At 39.8% G+C, this 18,511-nt stretch overlaps 1 protein-coding gene across 1 annotated transcript in view; it reads right to left on the bottom strand.

Annotated features, from left to right (window-relative positions):
• Nucleotides 1-17,213, bottom strand: part of CIBAR1 (CBY1 interacting BAR domain containing 1) — a 34,172-nt gene extending 16,959 nt beyond the window's left edge. Inside the window, exons 1-6 of the mRNA XM_073018205.1 lie at nucleotides 17,069-17,213; nucleotides 16,281-16,515; nucleotides 13,705-13,773; nucleotides 12,377-12,478; nucleotides 9,563-9,568; nucleotides 7,183-7,287 (exon numbers count right to left, since the gene is read on the bottom strand). Coding sequence (XP_072874306.1) covers nucleotides 7,183-7,287; nucleotides 9,563-9,568; nucleotides 12,377-12,478; nucleotides 13,705-13,773; nucleotides 16,281-16,515; nucleotides 17,069-17,094 — 543 coding nt within the window. The 5' untranslated portion in view covers nucleotides 17,095-17,213. The remainder of the gene's footprint in view (nucleotides 1-7,182; nucleotides 7,288-9,562; nucleotides 9,569-12,376; nucleotides 12,479-13,704; nucleotides 13,774-16,280; nucleotides 16,516-17,068) is intronic.
• Nucleotides 17,214-18,511: the final 1,298 nt, after the last annotated feature.

Here is an 18,511-nt window from a genome sequence, read left to right as displayed (position 1 = left end):
ATCTGGCAATAAAAAGAAAAGAGGTGACAAAAACACTGTAAGCAGTAAAATGAGAAAAGACATTTGCAACATACTTTCTCTTTCATTTGAAGGGGTAATTGTCTCAATATAAATAATTTTTAGAAATTAGTAAGAAATTCCAACATCCAACAGAAATATAGGTTAAAGAAAAATATAATTTACTAAAGAAATGTATTGCTAAATATATTTAAAAAGCTCAGCAGTAATAATGCAAATGATACTGATTTTTTACCTATCGTCCTATTAAAAATACTGCAACTTATGGTGTCAACATTGTCATATAAAACAAACAAAAAACACATCAGGTGCAGTGGCTCATGCCTGTAATCCCAGCACTTTGGGAGGCCGAGGCAGGTGGATCACCTGAGGTCAGCAGTTCTAGACTACCCTGGCCAACATGGTGAAACCCCATCTACTAAAAATACAAAAATTAGCTGGGCATGGTGGTACCCGCCTGTAATCCCAGCTACTCAGGAGGCTGAGGCAGGAGAATCACTTGAATCCAGGAGGCAGAGGTTGCAGTAAGCCAAGATCATGCCACCATACTACAGCCTGTGTGACAGAGCGAGACTCTGTCTCAAAACAACAACAAAAAACCCAAACAAACTCATCATTGTACCTGTGCTTATGCAAGGTTTAGTAGGAATGTAAACTGGTTTAACCTTTGTGGACAGAAGTTTTAAAAATATATATTAACATTAAAAGTGTATGCTCTGAAGGAGGAGCTCCACATCTGGTAATTTATCTCAAGAGAATAACTGGGCTAGCAGTTAAGGCTGCTGTTTAACGACGTGTAATGATGCAGTGACAACTACAATTGCAAAAATAACCTAGACATTCACCAATGAGGACTGGTTAAATGAACCAGTATAACCATACTGCAGAATATCATAAAGATAACAAAAAATGATATGGATCTGTTTCTTGGCATAAATATATCCATAAGTTTTAAGAAGAGATGCTATATATACGGTGGTCCCATTAATGTATAACTGTCAGGGCTAAAAATAGTACCTTCCTCATAATGATGTTTTGAGGAATTAATGAGTTTATTCATGCAAAATGCTTAGAATGGTACCTGGCACACAGTCAATGTTTAAGAAATGTTTGTTATTGTTATTACCATGTCTCTGTATATATGCATAGGAAAAATCTGGAAGGGTAAAATAAAAAATGGTGAATATTTTTGGGTGGTAAGACTAAATTTTTCTCTATAATTTTATGGATAAGTTTTACGATTTATATTTATAATAAAAATAAAGCTATAAAAATTAATTATGATGTTTCCTGCTTATGTCAGCTACTTCACTACATACTGAGTTCCTATCCCCGTTTGTTACAGGAGTAACTCCTGGTTAAGTACCTTTTTTGTAATTGTGAAATTCCCTTGACATTCATCATGTACGGATGACTTTTCCTAATACATGGAAACAAATGGGATTGTGATTTTTCTCTCATTTTGTACACTAAGTTTTGTAACAGCCTATTTCAGAGAGAGACTCTGCAAAGTTCCTATGAAAAGTCTGTCAAAAATGTATTACTTTGCTGTTTAATTCCAATACCAAAATTCAAATGGACTTATCAATTAAACTCACCTCAAACACAGTAATGCACACACAGTTATGAGTAGTGCTCACTACTGCCAATCATTTCTGCTTCCAGAGTGGTTAAAGGAGCCACAAACTCTGCCCTTATCAGAAGCAGTAGCCTGGTAACAGGTAAGAATAGGAATGTTCTGTCTGTTTCTCCCCAAATTAAGAGTGGTACCAATAATCTGACTTTTCCAAGTACTCTTCTCACAGAAATGTTTATGAGACATGCTAAGATCAACATGGCAATATGTGAATATTGTTATTAGAAATAAGGGGGCCAGCCAGGCATGGTAGCTCACGCCTGTAATCCCAGCACCTGGGGAGGTCAAGGTGGGAGGATTGCTTGAGCCCAGGAGTTCGAGACCAGCCTGGGCAACATAGGGAGACACCAGCTCTTTAAAAAAAAAAGGAGCTGTAATGTAACCCTTTTGACTGATCTTTCAGGCAACCTTGTGAGATTTCTACATCCCTCTTTATCATAAAAGATCCCAAATGTGGCCTTACTTGGAAAGGAAGCAATTTGACAGTAATGAGGAATGATGTGCAGAATGGAGATTGAGAATCCTAACAGACTCTGGTATTGATAATCTGGTGCTCATGTTCCTGGGAGTTTGCTAGGGTTATGGGAGGTTGCATTTAAATTGTAGGTTGTTGCAGAAAACAAAATTTGTATGTGGAAAATCCAATTTATCTCAATTTATTAAATTTATCTCAATTTAACGAATCTACTAAAAAACTATTAGAACTAATAATCAAGTTTGGCAAGGTTGTAAGACATAAGTCTATGCAAAAATGAACTGTCTTTCTATACATTTATGACAAGCAATCTGAAAATGAAATTAGGAAAACAAACCCATTTACGATAGCAACAGGAAGTATAAAATAGGAAGAAGTTTAACAAAAGATATGCACAATTTATATTCTGAAGACTACAAATAGTGCTTAAAGATAAAGAATATTAAAATAAATGGAAAAACATCCCATGTTCATGGACAGGAAGAATTACTCTTAAGATGTCAATACTCCTCAAATTAATCTACATATTTGATATAATACTTATAAGAACCCGAACTGACTTCTTTGTAGAAATTGACAAACTGATTCTAAGATTCATACAGGATTGCAATAGATCCAGAATAGCCATATCAATTTTAAAAAATCTGAAGAAAGTACGAAGACTCACATTCCCTGATTTAAAGACATACCATAAAGCAATGTTAGGACAGTGTGGTACTGGCATAAGGATAGACACATAGATTAATGAAAAGGAACGGGAGCCCAGAAGTAAAACCACGTCAACTGATTTTCAACAAAGATGCCATGACCATTCAATTGAGGAAAGAATAGTCTCTTCAACAAATGGTGCTGCAACAACTAGACAGTCACATGCAAAATAATGATATTTAACCTTTACAAAATTTAACCATATATAAAAATTAATTCAAATGGATCAAAGATATGTAAGAGCTGAAACTATAAAACTGTTAGAGAACATAGGAATAAATATTCATGACCTTGGATTTGGCAATGGATTCTTAGTTATAACATCAAAGCACAAGTAAGAAGAGAGAGAAATTGGATTTCATCAAAATTAAAAACTTGTGCTTCAAAGACACTATCAAGAAAGTGACAAGGCAACCCACAGAATGGGAAAAACTGCAGATTATCTGATAAGGGACTTCTATCTAGAATATATAAAAATCTCTCACAACTCAGAAATAAGACAATCCAGTTAAAATAAGGGTAAAGGAGTCGGGCATGGTGGCTCACGCCTGTAATCGCAGAGCTTTGGGAGGTGGAGGTGCACAGATCACCTGAGATCAGGAGTTCACGACCAGCCTGGCCAACATGGCAAAACCCCATCTCTACTAAAAATACAAAAATTAGCCAGGCACAGTGGTGGTGCATGCCTGTAATCCCAGCTACTTGGGAGGCTGAGGCAGGAGAATCACTTGAATCTGGGAGGTGGCGGTTGCAGTGACCTGAGATCACGCCACTGCACTCCAGCCTGGGCAACAGAGTGAGAATCCGTCTCAAAAAAAAAAAAAAAAAAAAAAAAAAAAAAAAAAAAAAAGGAGAAAAAAAGGGTAAAGGATCTCAATAGCCATTTGTTCAAGGCAGATATACACAGATGGCCAAAAGCATCATCAGGCAAGGCACAGTGACTCACGCCTGTAAATGCCAGCACTTTGGGAGGCTGAAGTGGGAGGATCACTTGAGACCAGGAGTTCAAAACCAGCCTGGGCAACATAGTGAGACCTTGTCTCTATTTTAAAAAAAGAAAAAAAAAGCATCATCATGGAATGCAAGTCAAAACTATAATGAGACAACTATTACAATGAAACTACTACTTCAAACCCACTAGGAGGGCTGATGAATAGCAAGTACTGAGGATGCAGAGAAGTTGTAACCCTCATATACTGCTGGTGGGCAAACACAATGGTGCCTTCACTTTAGAAAATAGCCTGACACTTCCTCAAATGCTTAAGCATCAAGTTACCAGTAATTCAGCCATTCCACTCCTGCGTATATATCCAAAAGAAATGAAAATGTATGTTTACATAAAGACTTGTACATAAATGTTTATATTAGTATTCACAATAGCCAAAAGGTGGAAACAACTGAAATGTCCTTGAAATGAGTAAACAAAATGTGGTATATCCATACAATGGAATATCAGTTGGTCAAAAAAAGGAATGAAGTACTGATACATCCTACAACATGGATATGCCTTGAAAGCAGGCTAAGTGAAAGAAGCCAGTCGCAGAAGTCAATGTATTTGATGATTCCATTCTATGAAATGTGCAGAATAGCTCGATCCATAGAGATGAAGATTAGTGGTGGTTGCTCAGGGTTGGGAAGCAGACGGGGGCAAAAGCTAAACTGTACAAGGTTGAAGTGATGACAATGTTCTAACATGGATGGAGAGACATACATACATACATACTAAATATATATATATATCTGTGTATACACTCAAAACCAGAGTTGCACAGTGAATTATAGCTCAGTGTTTTTAAAGTGTAGGTTTCTTCCTGTCTTTTTAAAATTTTCTTCTGTGACCAAGAGACTTCCTGAAATCAAGAGACTTCCCTCTTTTGGGGGCATAATATAGAAAAGCTTAGAAGCTCTTTTCTTCTCTGTGCACCCTCCACCGTACAGCACCTTACTACCATCTCCTGTTGCTTCAGGAAATCCCAGGTAGCAGGAATTGTAGCTGGGAATGCTGCACTTTCTCTGTGGGGTTTGGTACTCTGTAATGCTCAGGGAATTAAAACCAGCATCCAGGCAGAACACAGAAGTGAGCCCAAAGATCAGAGTAGAGACAAATTTCCATGTGTAAATGAAAAATTTGCAGGTCTGAGGAACAGTGATGGAGCAAGGAATCAGTTTCCCATCACTAAAGAAGCCTTTACCCAACAGTGGAATCAGGCATAGCTCACAAGTCTCCATTCCCATTTTTCAGGTTAAGGTTAATTAATTATCTTAATAATTCTCCTTCCTCCCTCAGTTTAAGAGGGGATGTCAGCAATTATAAAACTTTATACCCTGACCATACTCTCCTAGCCTGGTAAAGGAATTTGTCTCGGGACAGCCCCCTGAGATGTTCTTCTGTGGGTAGCAATCTACTATTACACAGAAGAGTACAGAGCCTGTGACTAAATTGAGAAGCTCAGAAATCCTTTGAAACTATGACAGGAAATTAAAGAAAATAAAAGATGTAAATGAATACTGTTTCATGGATTTCAGAGATAAATAATATAATTAAGTGGCAGATAATGCTTATTTTATTGAAAGAATATAGCTTATGAAGGAAGATTTGTCAATAGTAGTAAAACAAATATTTAAAGCTTGTTTCAGGCCGGGCACGGTGGCTCAAGCCTGTAATCCCAGCACTTTGGGAGGCCGAGACGGGCGGATCACGAGGTCAGGAGATGAGACCATCCTGGCTAACCTGGTGAAACCCCGTCTCTACTAAAAAATACAAAAAACTAGCCGGGCGAGGTGGCGGGCGCCTGTAGTCCCAGCTACTCAGGAGGCTGAGGCAGGAGAGTAGCGTAAACCTGGGAGGCGGAGCTTGCAGTGAGCTGAGATTCAGCCACTGCACTCCAGTCTGGGCGACAGAGCGAGACTCTGTCTCAAAAAAAAAAAAAAAAAAAAAAAAAGCTTGTTACAGGAAAATCTTCAGTGAGCCAAAAAGAGCCTTAGATGAGTTTTAAAGTCTGTAAGATGGTCATAAGAGGTCCTTCAAGTGTTTCCACGATGGTTATCAAAAAGACCTGCTGAATTTCATGATCCCCAAGAAAGTTTCAAATCTACAAATGTGTTAGAATAAGGCAATTCTTGTGATTTTGTTGACTAAGATACCATATCATAGTAGATGCAAATTTATGTGGTTGGCTACTATTACCCTGTTTACTTATTTGATAATATGTAGTTACTACAAAGTATTAAGCTATAAAAATTAATGACTGTATTATAACAGAAATCACACATTAAAAAATTGGTTTATAGCTCCTATTTCTGGCTGTTGTACTTTGGGTAAAATATTTATGTCTCTGCTTAATTTCTTTTTTTTTTTGAGTCAGAGTCTCACTCTGTCACCCAGGCTGGAATGCAGTGGCATGCTCTTCTTAGCTCACTGCAACCTCCACCTCCTGGGTTCAAGCGATTCTCCTGCCTCAGCCTCCTGGGTAGCTGGGATTACAGGTGCATGCCATCATGCCTAATTTTTTTATTTTTAGTAGAGATGGAGTTTCGCCATGTTGGCCAGGCTGGTCTCAAACTCCTGACCTGAAGTGATCTGCCCGCCTTAGCTTCCCAAAGTGCTGGGATTACAGGTGTGAGCCACTGTGCCTGGCTGCTTAATTTTTTAATACCACCACCTCATCCTCATGGAGTTGCTGTGAAGACTGCAAGAATTTATGTAAAGTGCCTGTTGTAGCGCCTGGTATATAAAAACACAATAAATGTTAGTTCCCCTTGATTAAATAGTATTTGTTATAAAAAGCTGAATATCTGGCTACTGTTTGGAAATGTTGGTCTTTTATATACCACTGTTTCCATTTTTTTAAAAAAAACCCATGATATATTTTATTTATAATATTTTTTGCTTTTTCTGTTTTCTTTTTGTTGTTGTTGGGGGGTGGGGTGGGCAGGGTCTGGCTCTGTTGCCCAGGCTGGAACACAGGGAGTGCAGTGGCGCAGTCATGGTTCACTGCTGCTTTAACCTCCCCAGGCCCAGGTGATCCTCCTGCCTCAGCCCCCTAAGAAGCTGGGTCTACAAGCATGTGCCACCACACCTGGCTAGTTTTTTGTAGAGATGCGGTTTTTCCATGTTGCCCAGGCTCGTCCCAAACTCCTGGCCTCCATTGATCCACCCGCCTATGCCTCCCAAAGTGCTAGAATTACAGGCATGAGCCACTGTGCCTGGCCCCTTATTTATCATATTTTCTTTATAAGGGGTATTTATCGGCTAAAAAATTTAGAGTAATTTAAATTTTTCATGAGTTTAAAGTAAAAAATAAAGTTAAAAACACATTTTGAACCCTAACAGTTACTTTATTACCTTTATATCCTTCATTTTCTGCCTTTCAAAGTTGTTAATAGTTTCCTCCAGATGACGACTTGTTCGGCTAGCATCCATTGCAGCTCTCTGTAATTCCGTTTCTGCCTACAAAAGTATTCCCCAACCAAAGATATAAAAAAATCAAATGAGAATTCATTCAGTTGAGCTTACTGGTAAATTCTACCATTGTGCAGTACTCGCTTTTTGGCATAACAGTGTAAATTGTTAATATTATATTTTACCATATATAATAAAATGATCTATGTAAGCACATGCAGAATAAAAAACTTTATTTAGTGACATGATTCACGATCTAGAAAAAAAAACCCCAAGGACAAAAACTACCCCCAAATCCTTCCCTTTCTGTCTACAAAATCATTTTTTTTCCCAGACATCCTTGGATAACCTACTGTAAAACCATGTCCCATATTTTCTACTGCTTCCCTCTATTTCACTACCTGTGCCATTTATCAAAAATTATTTTTCTTTTGTCTCTCTCTCCCCGTTAGCCATTTCTCTCCTGAAAAGGACATATGACTTAGTAAAGATTATTTCAATTCTCTCAATTACAGATTATCTCTTATTTTTTTTTTGAGATAGAGTTTTGCTCTTGTTGCCCAGGCTACAGTGCAGTGGCGCAATCTCGGCTCACTGCAACCTCCGCCTCCTGGATTCAAGCAATTCTTCTTACTCAGCCTCCTGAGTAGCTAGGATTATAGGCGCATGCCACCATGCCCAGCTAATTTTGTGTATTTTTAGAAGAGATGGGGTTTCATCACGTTGGCAAGGCTGGTCTTGAACTCCTGACCTCAGGTGATCCACCTGCCTCAGCCTCCCAAAGTGCAGGGATTACAAGTGTAAGCCACCGTGCCCGGCCTATTATCTCTTACTCTTTATGCTTATCTCATAGGACTATTGTATGGATTACATGAAATCATCTTTGGAAAGGACTAAGGAGAGTGGCACACAGTAGAGAGACCTACAGCTATGACAAGTTCTACCACTGAGAGTTTGATTTTTAAAATGTACAACATTGAGGTATTTTGGGTTAGCAGGTATATAACCAAGACTCTTTCTACCTTGCTTGCTTCTACTTGTTCTCCAAATGTATTAAATATTCCTAACTCTATAATATCCTCATCAGGCAGAATATAATATACACTACAAAATATTTCAGCATGGGATTTCTACTTGTAGATTCTTCTTTACAAGACAACCATGTTACACTGCTTCTATTTAGTTAACGCTTATTACAAAAAAAATAAATACACTAGTAACTAATGAATTAGATGGCATGTCTAACACATTTGGACATGTACTCATAATATCTGATCTGTACTGTCCAATCAGTATGGTGGCCACTAGCCATATGGGGCTATTTTCATTAAAACTAATTAAAATTAAATAAAAAATTAAAAACTAGCTCCAAAGTTACTCCAGTTGTATTTCAAGAACTCAATAGCCATATACAGCCAGTGGCTATAGTACTGTCAAGTGCAGAATATTTCTAATCTAATTGTATATCTCTCTTTAAGCACCTCCTCTGCTAGAACAAAAGTTGCCCAAAAATATTTAAGATTTTTTCTTAAACAGTAACACAGAAATTTAAAAAGGCACATCCCAATTTTCGGATTAAATTCTTCCTAATAGTTTTGTTTCTTGTGCTAATATTATATTTACTCAAAAGTCACATATATCATCATTTAATAATCATAGAAAAAGTTTGCATTTGTTGTCAAAGTTCTGCGATAAGTAATACCGTGACATTTAGCTTTTGCTTTCTTTTTCAAGAAAATGTATAAATTGAAACAAGTAAAAGGGTTTACTATAAGGATCCATTTCTTGACACACCACTCTATTACCCACCTGTGACTGAAATTTTTCATAAAGGAAAAAATACATTTCAAAGAGAGTGTAACAATTCTTTCAATAAATTTATATACCCATAGAATTATATATACTTACAATTAGGTTATATATTAATTGTAACCATATATCAATTATGGTTACTTTTGTAATTAGGTTCATTCAACTACACATTTTCAAGATACTAAGTACTTAAAATTATATTCATTTATACCTCTCTGTATTTGTATATACATTTACCATATGGGCTGCAGAGTTTTTAAAAATCACACAAACTTTCAACTTATTCATAACCAGGAATCAAAAACAATTCTCTATATTTCTGTATTTGAGATTCTTTAAACTACAACTTCATTACAGGAAATTCAAAGATAAAATGGAGCTCCTCTGAAGACTTACTACTATGAAAAAATCTCTAACAGTTTTGATACACGTTATCCTTGTGCTAGTGAGAATATTCAAGCAGACTAATTCCTAATACTGTTTATTACACCTGACTGATGCAGCTCTTTACTTGTGACTACTTCCTTTTGACTCATGTCTTTACCCTCCTCATTTATTGATATTTTCAATTTAAAATTTAGAAGGCTAAGTAGAGTTGGCTAAATCAGGAAAGCATGGGGAAGCAGAAGCCATAGCTGGGATATGTGTAGCTTCACCTTCTATCACCCTCCAGCAATTACTATTTATTTCTGAAAGTCTCAAATCCCTTTACTTGAGCATAGCAACTCACCCAAAGTAACACATCCATTTTTAGCAAAGAGAATATAGATTTCTAATATTTCTTCTTTTCACTGAAAATTCTTCAAAATTCTATAATATACCAACTTGAATAGGAAATGCTTTGGATTAAAATACTAACTCCATGAATAAAGATATTGGTATATTAAATGGAATTAGTTAACAGTTTAAAATGATTTTTAAAAGAGTAAGCCAGATTCGTATTTGTCACACTGCATTACAGGAAGCTCGTTTAGAAGCCACCCGGAGTCCTACTTTGGGGGTGAGCAGGCAGAGCCCTGGAATTCTTCTTTTCCCTATCCTCTCTATCAGAGTAACTCTATCTTTTCTTACATACCAAACTTAAACATACTTCTACATAGATGAATTTTAAGAGTTTATCCTGGGAAATATTCCATGATACTATGATTGAATATTTGTATATTTATATTGACTACATTTGTATGTAGATTGTCCTTCATGTTTTGGTCTCAGGTTGTCAAAATACACAAGTTGCAGATCTTACCCAGTGAGCACAGTGATTCACCTGTGGCAATAACCTCTTAGGTTGTATTTATTTCCCCACCATGTGAACCCACAGACCTGCTTCATCTGTGCTCTAAGATTATCTCCCTTCCCCAGCAGTTTACAGCACAGCATCCAAGTCAGAAAAATGTTTGTCTTAGGAATAGGTTCGTTTCTGTGTTTAGTGTAGACACCAGTACTCCTGATTCAATCTTGCCAACTACTCAGGATTCCGGATGTCTTCATATATCACCACCTCCCCCACTCCAGGCCACAAAGAACAAAACAAAACAAAAAATTTTGATCCCTAGCTTAATTCTTAAACACTGGTGAATCCCCCGACCCCACCCCACAGCCTCTGCCTTGATCTCTAGTTATCAGTCATAAATTTTCCAGCATTCTCTGGTTTGTCTGACTTATTTAAAACACAGATTCTATCATCTCCATTTGCAGATCTTATGCCACTATGACCATCTAGATGTTTCTGTCCCAGTCTCCAGTAGGCACTCCACTCCCAGCCCTATGGCTGCCCATTTTTGTTTAGTACAAAGTTGGGCTTCTGTACCTTTGGTCCAAAGGAAGAAGGACCAAGAAATTGGTGCAGCCCCAAATCGCTGCTCAAGGGACTCCCCTCAGGAATGGAGGTGTTCTGGAACCTCAAATGCTCTCAAAGAGCCACTCCTCATGTGGTTTCTGGCTGAGCTGGGCAGTAACAACCTTAAGGAAGTAGGAAGGAGACACATAGAAGAAGGAATGGAAAAAAGAGGCAGTAGGGATGTTAGTGCTTTCTTTTTCTTTTTTTTTTTTTTTTTGAGACAGAGTCTCGCTTTGTTTTCCAGGCTGCAGTGCAGTGGTGTGATCTCAGCTCACCACAACCTCCATCTCCCAGTTCAAACGATTCTCTTGCCTCAGCCTCCCAAGTAGCTGGGACTACAGGCACGTGCTACCATGCCTGGCTAATTTTTGTATTTTTAGTAGAGACGGGGTTTCACTATGTTGGCCAGGATGGTCTCGAACTCCTGACCTCATGATCTGCCCGCCTCGGCCTCCCAAAGTGCTGGGATTACAAGCGTAAGCCAATGCGCCCGGCCAGATGTTAGTGCTTTCTACACAGTCCTACCTATCTTAGTTGCTGGCAGTTAGGCACTATTTTGTATGCTTTTGTTTAGTAATGAACAAGGCACATTGTAGTTTAAGAAATAGTCATGTTTAACAGAAGAACCTTATTACAGTAGACAGTCGTATCTAGGTTTGTGTCCAACTTGGATCTTAATTATACTCTTAAGTCTCCCTCCTGAGGTTAACTGGCTGGAATTCATGATTTCACATAGTTGTTTTATTTATTTATTTATTTTTTTGAGATGAGTCTGGCTCTGTCACCCAGGCTGGAGTGCAGTGGCGCAATCTCGGCTCACTGCAAGCTCCGCCTCCCGGGTTCACGCCATTCTCCTGCCTCAGCCTCCCGAGTAGTTATGACTACAGGCGCCCGCCACCTAGCCCGGCTAATTTTTTGTATTTTTAGCAGAGATGGGGTTTCACTGTGTTAGCCAGGATGGTCTCGATCTCCTGACCTTGTGATCTGCCTGCCTCGGCCTCCCAAAGTGCTGGGATTACAGGGGTGAGCCACCACGCCTGGCCCACATAATTGTTTTATTTCTAAAAGATGAAGGAAATTAAATGGGAAAATTTTCTTTCCTTTTCTCAAAACAGGGCATAGAGGACACTGATATATTAGGATTAATGATAGATCTTTAAGTTAATTGTAGAATTAATATTTAGTCATCACCATGTGAAAATAAAATTCAGAAATCTGAATTTACTCTTTATACAAACATCTGAATTTTTTGTTTGTTCGTTTGCAAAGTCTACTGTGTAAAACAATATAAGGGGATTTGAATTAGGTGGTGTAACCTCTTTAAAATTAGCCAATTTCTATACTGAGAATTCCTAAATGCATTTCTTTTCAATCTTTATATTCAAATTCTCTACTCATTTAAAAGTAAAAATGCACAATTTCTATATACATTTACTTTTGTACTCCATACCTTAAACATTTTTTTAAAGACCCAAATTCAAAGGATACAATAACATGTCGATCAGATGGGTTTCGCTGACGTGTTCTTTCTAACTGAGTTAATTGCTTAGCTTCTCGATTCCTTGCTGTGAATGTTGCCTTGAGGTCATCCTGCAAATTGACATTTTTTTATTAGTAAAAATGTCTGACTTAAGAAAATTCACACACTCTGTTTTAAGAATGGAAGAATACTTCTTGTGTGATCCTGGTACCATTACCACAGGAATTACAAGTATTACATAATTAGTGTCTATGTATATGAGAATGTGTTTAATATTCTCTCAAAATAATGACACAATTTCAGTGCAAAACTATTAACCATAATAGATATATGTATATAAATGTGTAATTTTGATGGTGGTAGTGGTTACATGGGTATAAACATTTGTCAAAACTCAATGATCACTTAAAATGGAAGAATTTTACTGCACATAAATCAGGGGCTCCCAACTCCCAGGTGTATTAGGAACTGGGCCACCACAGCAGGTGAGCGGTGGGCGAGCTAGTATTAAGGCCTGAGCTCTGCCTCTTGTTAGATCAGGGGCAGCATTAGATGCTCATAGGAGTGCAAACCCTATTGTGAACTAAAGAAAAATTGTCTTCCACAAAATCGGTCCCTGGTGCCAAAAAGGTTGGGGACTGCTGATGTAAATTACACTTCAATAAAGTTAGTTTTAAAAATAGAACTCTCTCACACATTTTAAAAGTCTAAATGCTATCACCTGCTTTAAACAAAAACTTATATTCATATAGTAAAGCAATTTCTGTCCATATATTTTTCATGATTATAATTATTTTAAAGTTTCCATAATAATGTCTATGTTGTCTATGTTGCTACAGTATACTTAATAAGCTCACTAAAAATATTTCATTATTCTTAAAGAGCTAAGGGATCTTTCAGAGTAAAAAGAATGACTATATACTAGTTTGTATTTCTTTCTTTTTTTTTTTTTTTTGAGACAGAGTCTCGCACTGTCGCCAGGCAGTGCTAAGATAGTGCAGTGGCACTATCTTAGCTCACTGCAACCTCTGCCTCTCGGGTTCAAGCGATTTTCTTGCCTCAGCCTCCTGAGTAGCTGGGATTACAGGTGCACGTCACCACGCCCAGCTAATTTTTTGGTATTTTTAGTAGAGACAGGGTTCCACTATGTTGGCCAGGATGGTCTCAAACTCCTGACCTCATGATCCGCCCTCCTCGGCCTCCCCAAGTGCTGAGATTACAGGTGTGAGTCACCACTCCTGGCCACTACTTTGTATTTCTTATTTAAAAAACAACTGGAAACCTCATACTCTTTGCCAGAGTAACTCATAGTAAGTGAGAAAATGGATTTACTTACCCGTTTCATTTTCACAATGGTCCCATAAGCTTTCAAGGGTTCAACCACTTTGGCTTCAAGTCTTTTAACCTATTGAAAATTATTAAAATTTTAAATTAGAATGTTTAACCTTTTAGCCTATAAATAAAAGGCTAATCACTAGAAATTAATAAGACTTAGAATCTAAACTCAAACACATTAAAAACTGTTAAGCTGCACGGTAATAGTAAAAGTAGAAAAGCATCTGATAAGCAAAATGACAAGAAAATGTCTCAGGTTTCCCAGGAGCTCATCCTGGCCACATCATCATCTTAGGATTACTTTGTTACCTTAAAGTAGTAGTTTAAGTGTGTTAAGACAGCTCAAATTTTAATACAGCTAACATTTTCAGTGTGTTCAGCACAGTACTGGATACTTTAGGTATATTATCTCTGAACTATAATAGCTCAACTTTTCAGAAAAGAAAATCAAAGCTGAAAGACAGAGCATCTTGGAAACATTTAAAGCAATATAACCTTCAAAAGCAAAAAAGCTTAGAGATCACTGTATTTGCTGCATTTTTTTTTTCTGAGAAGCCATTTGTGAATTATCAAAGCCTACAGAACAAGATAAATGGTCTGAGTTGCTGAGCTGTCAAACTGTATGTCTCATCTCTGTTTCATTTAGAATTAAATAGTTTTTCTTAAACGTTATAGTTATGTTTTTAAATCACATTTTGAGTAATTACTTCTTTTACAAGTAGCACTAGTGGAAGGCACTGAAGAGACAGATTTTTTTTTTAAGGTAAAGTATTTAAATACAGCATAAGAAAAATAACTCTCTTTGACATTAAAATTTTTTCTCTCAAGATAGGTGACATGTATTCAATTGCTTAAAATGAACATGTAATATTTTAATCGCAGGAAAAGGGCTTTTTAATGATACATATTTATATAATTAACAAATACACTTAATTTCATATTGATTTTTCTTTAGTTTCTGTAAACAAAATGTGTATGACTGTTTCATTTTAAAATGTTAGGAAAATAAAAATCAGCTTCCCATTAAGTATTCAAATATTAGAAATCCTAAAATCATGGATATTCAGGACAGTTTGGTTTACACCATTTCTTATAATCCATACTGATTATTCAGTTTAAGGATTATCTAAGTCTTATTTCTGTTCTCCTTTTTGTTGCCTACCTTTTTGTCATTGTTCATTAGGACCTCCACCATTTGGTAAGCAAGGGAAATAAAAGGAGAACAAATGCAAATCAATTCAGTTTGCTATTTGATAAATAGCATAAAGGTTTTCTACAAAGGGGCATTGAAATTATTGGCTAAAATAAGATTTTAGGATTACCTGTGAATATAAATTATCTTTGAAACATTAAGTTCCCAGTTAGATGTAACTAAGAGTTACTTGTTTATAACAGAAGAAGTTTCATGACAAGAACTCAACATTTTTCTAAAAGTACCTCCAAACATTACTCTTCAAATTTGTATGGATAGCAATGATGAGTTCAATTTTTTTTTATACTCATTCTATTTTTTGAAAATTGAAATTTCCATTTTAGGTTCTGATGAGAAAAGTACAAAAAAGCAACGCATTTCTAAATGGGCAACTTCTGATAAGTTCACCTATGTTGTGAAACTGAAAATAAATACAAGTAAAAGTGCTCATTAAGTATTTAAAGGAAAAAAATGGGCTTTTAGAAAGAAAACAATCACAAGGATACCTCTCCTGCTACCCAGAGCAAAAAGTCCACACAGTGTCTCAGTATTGGTTTGCTTTCATGACTACAATTCATAGCATTTTGTTGTTGTTGTTGTTGTTAGTAAACCATTGGTCAATTTTCCAGTTGGATGCAGCAATGATCTCTTGCCCATTTATTAATAATTTATCCATCCACATTACCATTCCCAACATTTCCATCTCTAGTCATTCTTTAATATGTACTTACGTGCCACACAAGACATTAAGTTATGCTTATTTTCTTCCCCCTGCGTACTATTCCCACTACCCCCAGTAAACAGCCACCCCCTGGCCAAAAGTTGGCAAATAAAGTGGGGAAATTCAAGACTTCAAGATTCCCTAAAATTTAGCTTGAAAACGGTAAAATAAAACACAGAAAGCTTCTCTCTTTTTTTTTTTTTTTTTTTGAGACAGAGTCTTGCTCTGTCGCCCAGGCTGGAGTGCAGTGGCCTGATCTCGGCTCACTGCGAGCTCTGCCTCCGGGTTCACGCCATTCTCCTGCTTTAGCCTCCCAAGTAGCTGGGACTACAGGAGCCCCGCAACCTCGCCCGGCTAATTTTTTTGTAGTTTTAGTAGAGACAGGGTTTCATCGTGTTAGCCAGGATGGTCTCGATCTTCTGACCTCGTGATCTGCCCGCCTCGGCCTCCCAAAGTGCTGGGATTACAGGCGTGAGCCACCGCGCCCGGCCGAAAGCTTCTCTTTAATAGATTCACACAGTGTTATAGACATGAAAATGTAGGTTTTATCAAGTTTGTATCCACCTCTGCAGTTAGGTAGATTACAAGTGAAAGTTCCCACGGTTCCTTCATCCACTACTTCATGGCTCATTCATAACAATGACACTGTGATCTCACGCCATACCTCTGCTTGTCGATAATCCTGAAGTTTGGCAAACTCATCAGCAAAGTTCATCAGGCCCAGCTTTAAATGTGGGGTCTCTGTAGCAGCATACGCATTGATTTCATTCACCAGGAGGTCGGCTTTGTCTCTCAGCCTGGCAGTTTTCCGCACATAGGCAGCGAAGATTTGGCACAGTTCTCCAAAATGCTTCTCCACATTTGAGACAGCTGTTTGCAGTTGTTTCGTTTGAGCGTTCCTAGAGAAAAAGGTGACACAAAAGGCAAAACACTCTCGTTAGAGATGAGAAGGCTTCACGTTAATGTAACATGCAAACATTCCCCGGGCATTCTGCAGCTTTGAAGGCACAAACCCACCAACGATCCACCGTCTCCCGGCGCGGACTGCTCTCCATGGGGTCCTGACCTCACTATCCGGACAGTGCAGGCACAGGAAGAGGCACAGGAAGAGGCCCAGGCCGGGTGGGCCTGGCCTTAACTGGGGAGGTGGCTGCTCCGCGCAGCGCGGCCTGGGAGCCTGGCTGCCTCCAAGGCTTCTGCACTGCCCGCGGCAGTGTGGGGACCCGAGACCCGGAGGCGTGGGTGGGTGGCAGCCGGCCGGGCCCCGGGCTCCCCTTCGCCGCCGGCGCTCGCTGCAGCCCAGGGAATTAGGCCCCAGGCCACAGCGGGGACCATGCAGCCTGCCGCCCAGGGTCGGAATTCGGCGCAGAGGCCCCACGGACAGAGGCTCCACTTCCCTCACCCCAGCCCTCCAGTGTGGGCGGCCCTGGGCAGCTGGGCTCGGGCTGTTACCGGTTTTCCAGGGTGCGCCTCATCATGCTGCCTCGCGCACGGCAGGGGACCTTGCGGGGGCCCAAGGACGGGGACTCCAAGGCGCCTGGGCGCGCGCTGGGGCGCAAGCAGCCGCCGGGAGCCGGAGAGCCCGCCCCTCGCGCCGCCGCGCCAGCCCGGGCGTTTCTATGGAAACGGGGTGCGCGCCCCCGCGGTCAATGCCCGAGGCAGCCTGAGCGCGGCTGGGGCTCGGAAAGCGCAAAGCAGCGAGGGACCCAGAGGGGTGATGGCGCGCCCACCCTGGGACCGAGAGGGGTGATGGCGCACCCACCCCTGCAGAGCCGCCTGCGCGGTCGTCCCGCGCGTCCCTGCCGGCGAAGCCTGTGGGAAGCACCGCGGGGCTGCGGCTCCTCCATCCTCTCTAACAGCCGCGCTTACCAGACAACCAGCCTCTAGGGCTGCTCGGCTACTCCGAGCAGGGGAGAAAAGACGTCGGTCCGCCGGGAACTAGGAGGGAGACGTGAAACCAGAGGCCCGGGGGCCCCGTCTCCGCCTGTGCGACTTGTAGTCTCGTACCAGACGCGTCCACTTCGCTGTTTAATCTGAAAACGTGGGCTCTTGAGAGCTGCCCTTGAAAGGAGCGGTGCTTACTGCTTCACTTTTAACTTTTCATTTATTCAGCAAATACGTATCAAGTTCCGACTTCGCGGAAGAGATTGTGTTAGACACTGGGAATAACAGAAACATAATTAAGAAGCAGGGGTCCCGGACCTGAAGGGCCTGAGCGTCGGATGAGGAGGCAACGCTTACACCGAACCTGTGCTGAGATAAATAACGAACAGTTCTGGCTCTCAGGGTTGGCCTGGGGCAACAAAAATTCAAAAAGACAAAAACCCCAAACAAACAGGACGCTCTCCTTTGTCCTTTGAACGCCTCTGTCCTTTTGACCCTCCCGGCCTTCCCGTGTGCTGCTTTTCCCAGTAAACACTGCAAGGACTCCATTCAGACTTTATTTATTTATATATATTTTTGAGATGGAGTCTCGCTCTGTTGCCCAGACTGGAGTGTAGTGGCACAATCTTGGCTCACTGCAACCTCCACCTCCTGGGTTCAAGCGATTCTGCTGCCTCAGCCTGCCGAATAGCTGGGATTACAGGCGTGCACCACTATGCTGGCCTAATTTTTTGTATTTTTGGTAGATATGGGGTTGCGCCATGTTGGCCAGGCTGGTCTTGAACTCTTGGCTTCAAGTGATCTGCCCCCCTTCAGCCTCCCAAAGTGCTGGGATTACAGGCGTGAGCCTCAATTCAGACTTTATCTGCTTCGAGAAACCTCTCTGGGATCCTCCCACACTTCGCTTTTTCAGGCAACGTTAGGGCCTGGTCCTAACGCTTTGGGACGGGGCCCTAATACTGTCTGAAGGAGCGAAGTGCAAAGTGTTGGAATGCTAAAACAGTACACTTT

The sequence above is a fragment of the Chlorocebus sabaeus genome, chromosome 8 (assembly GCF_047675955.1).
Source record: "Chlorocebus sabaeus isolate Y175 chromosome 8, mChlSab1.0.hap1, whole genome shotgun sequence".
NCBI classification, from domain to species: Eukaryota; Metazoa; Chordata; class Mammalia; order Primates; family Cercopithecidae; genus Chlorocebus; species Chlorocebus sabaeus.
This window is presented reverse-complemented; position numbering and strand designations above follow the sequence as displayed.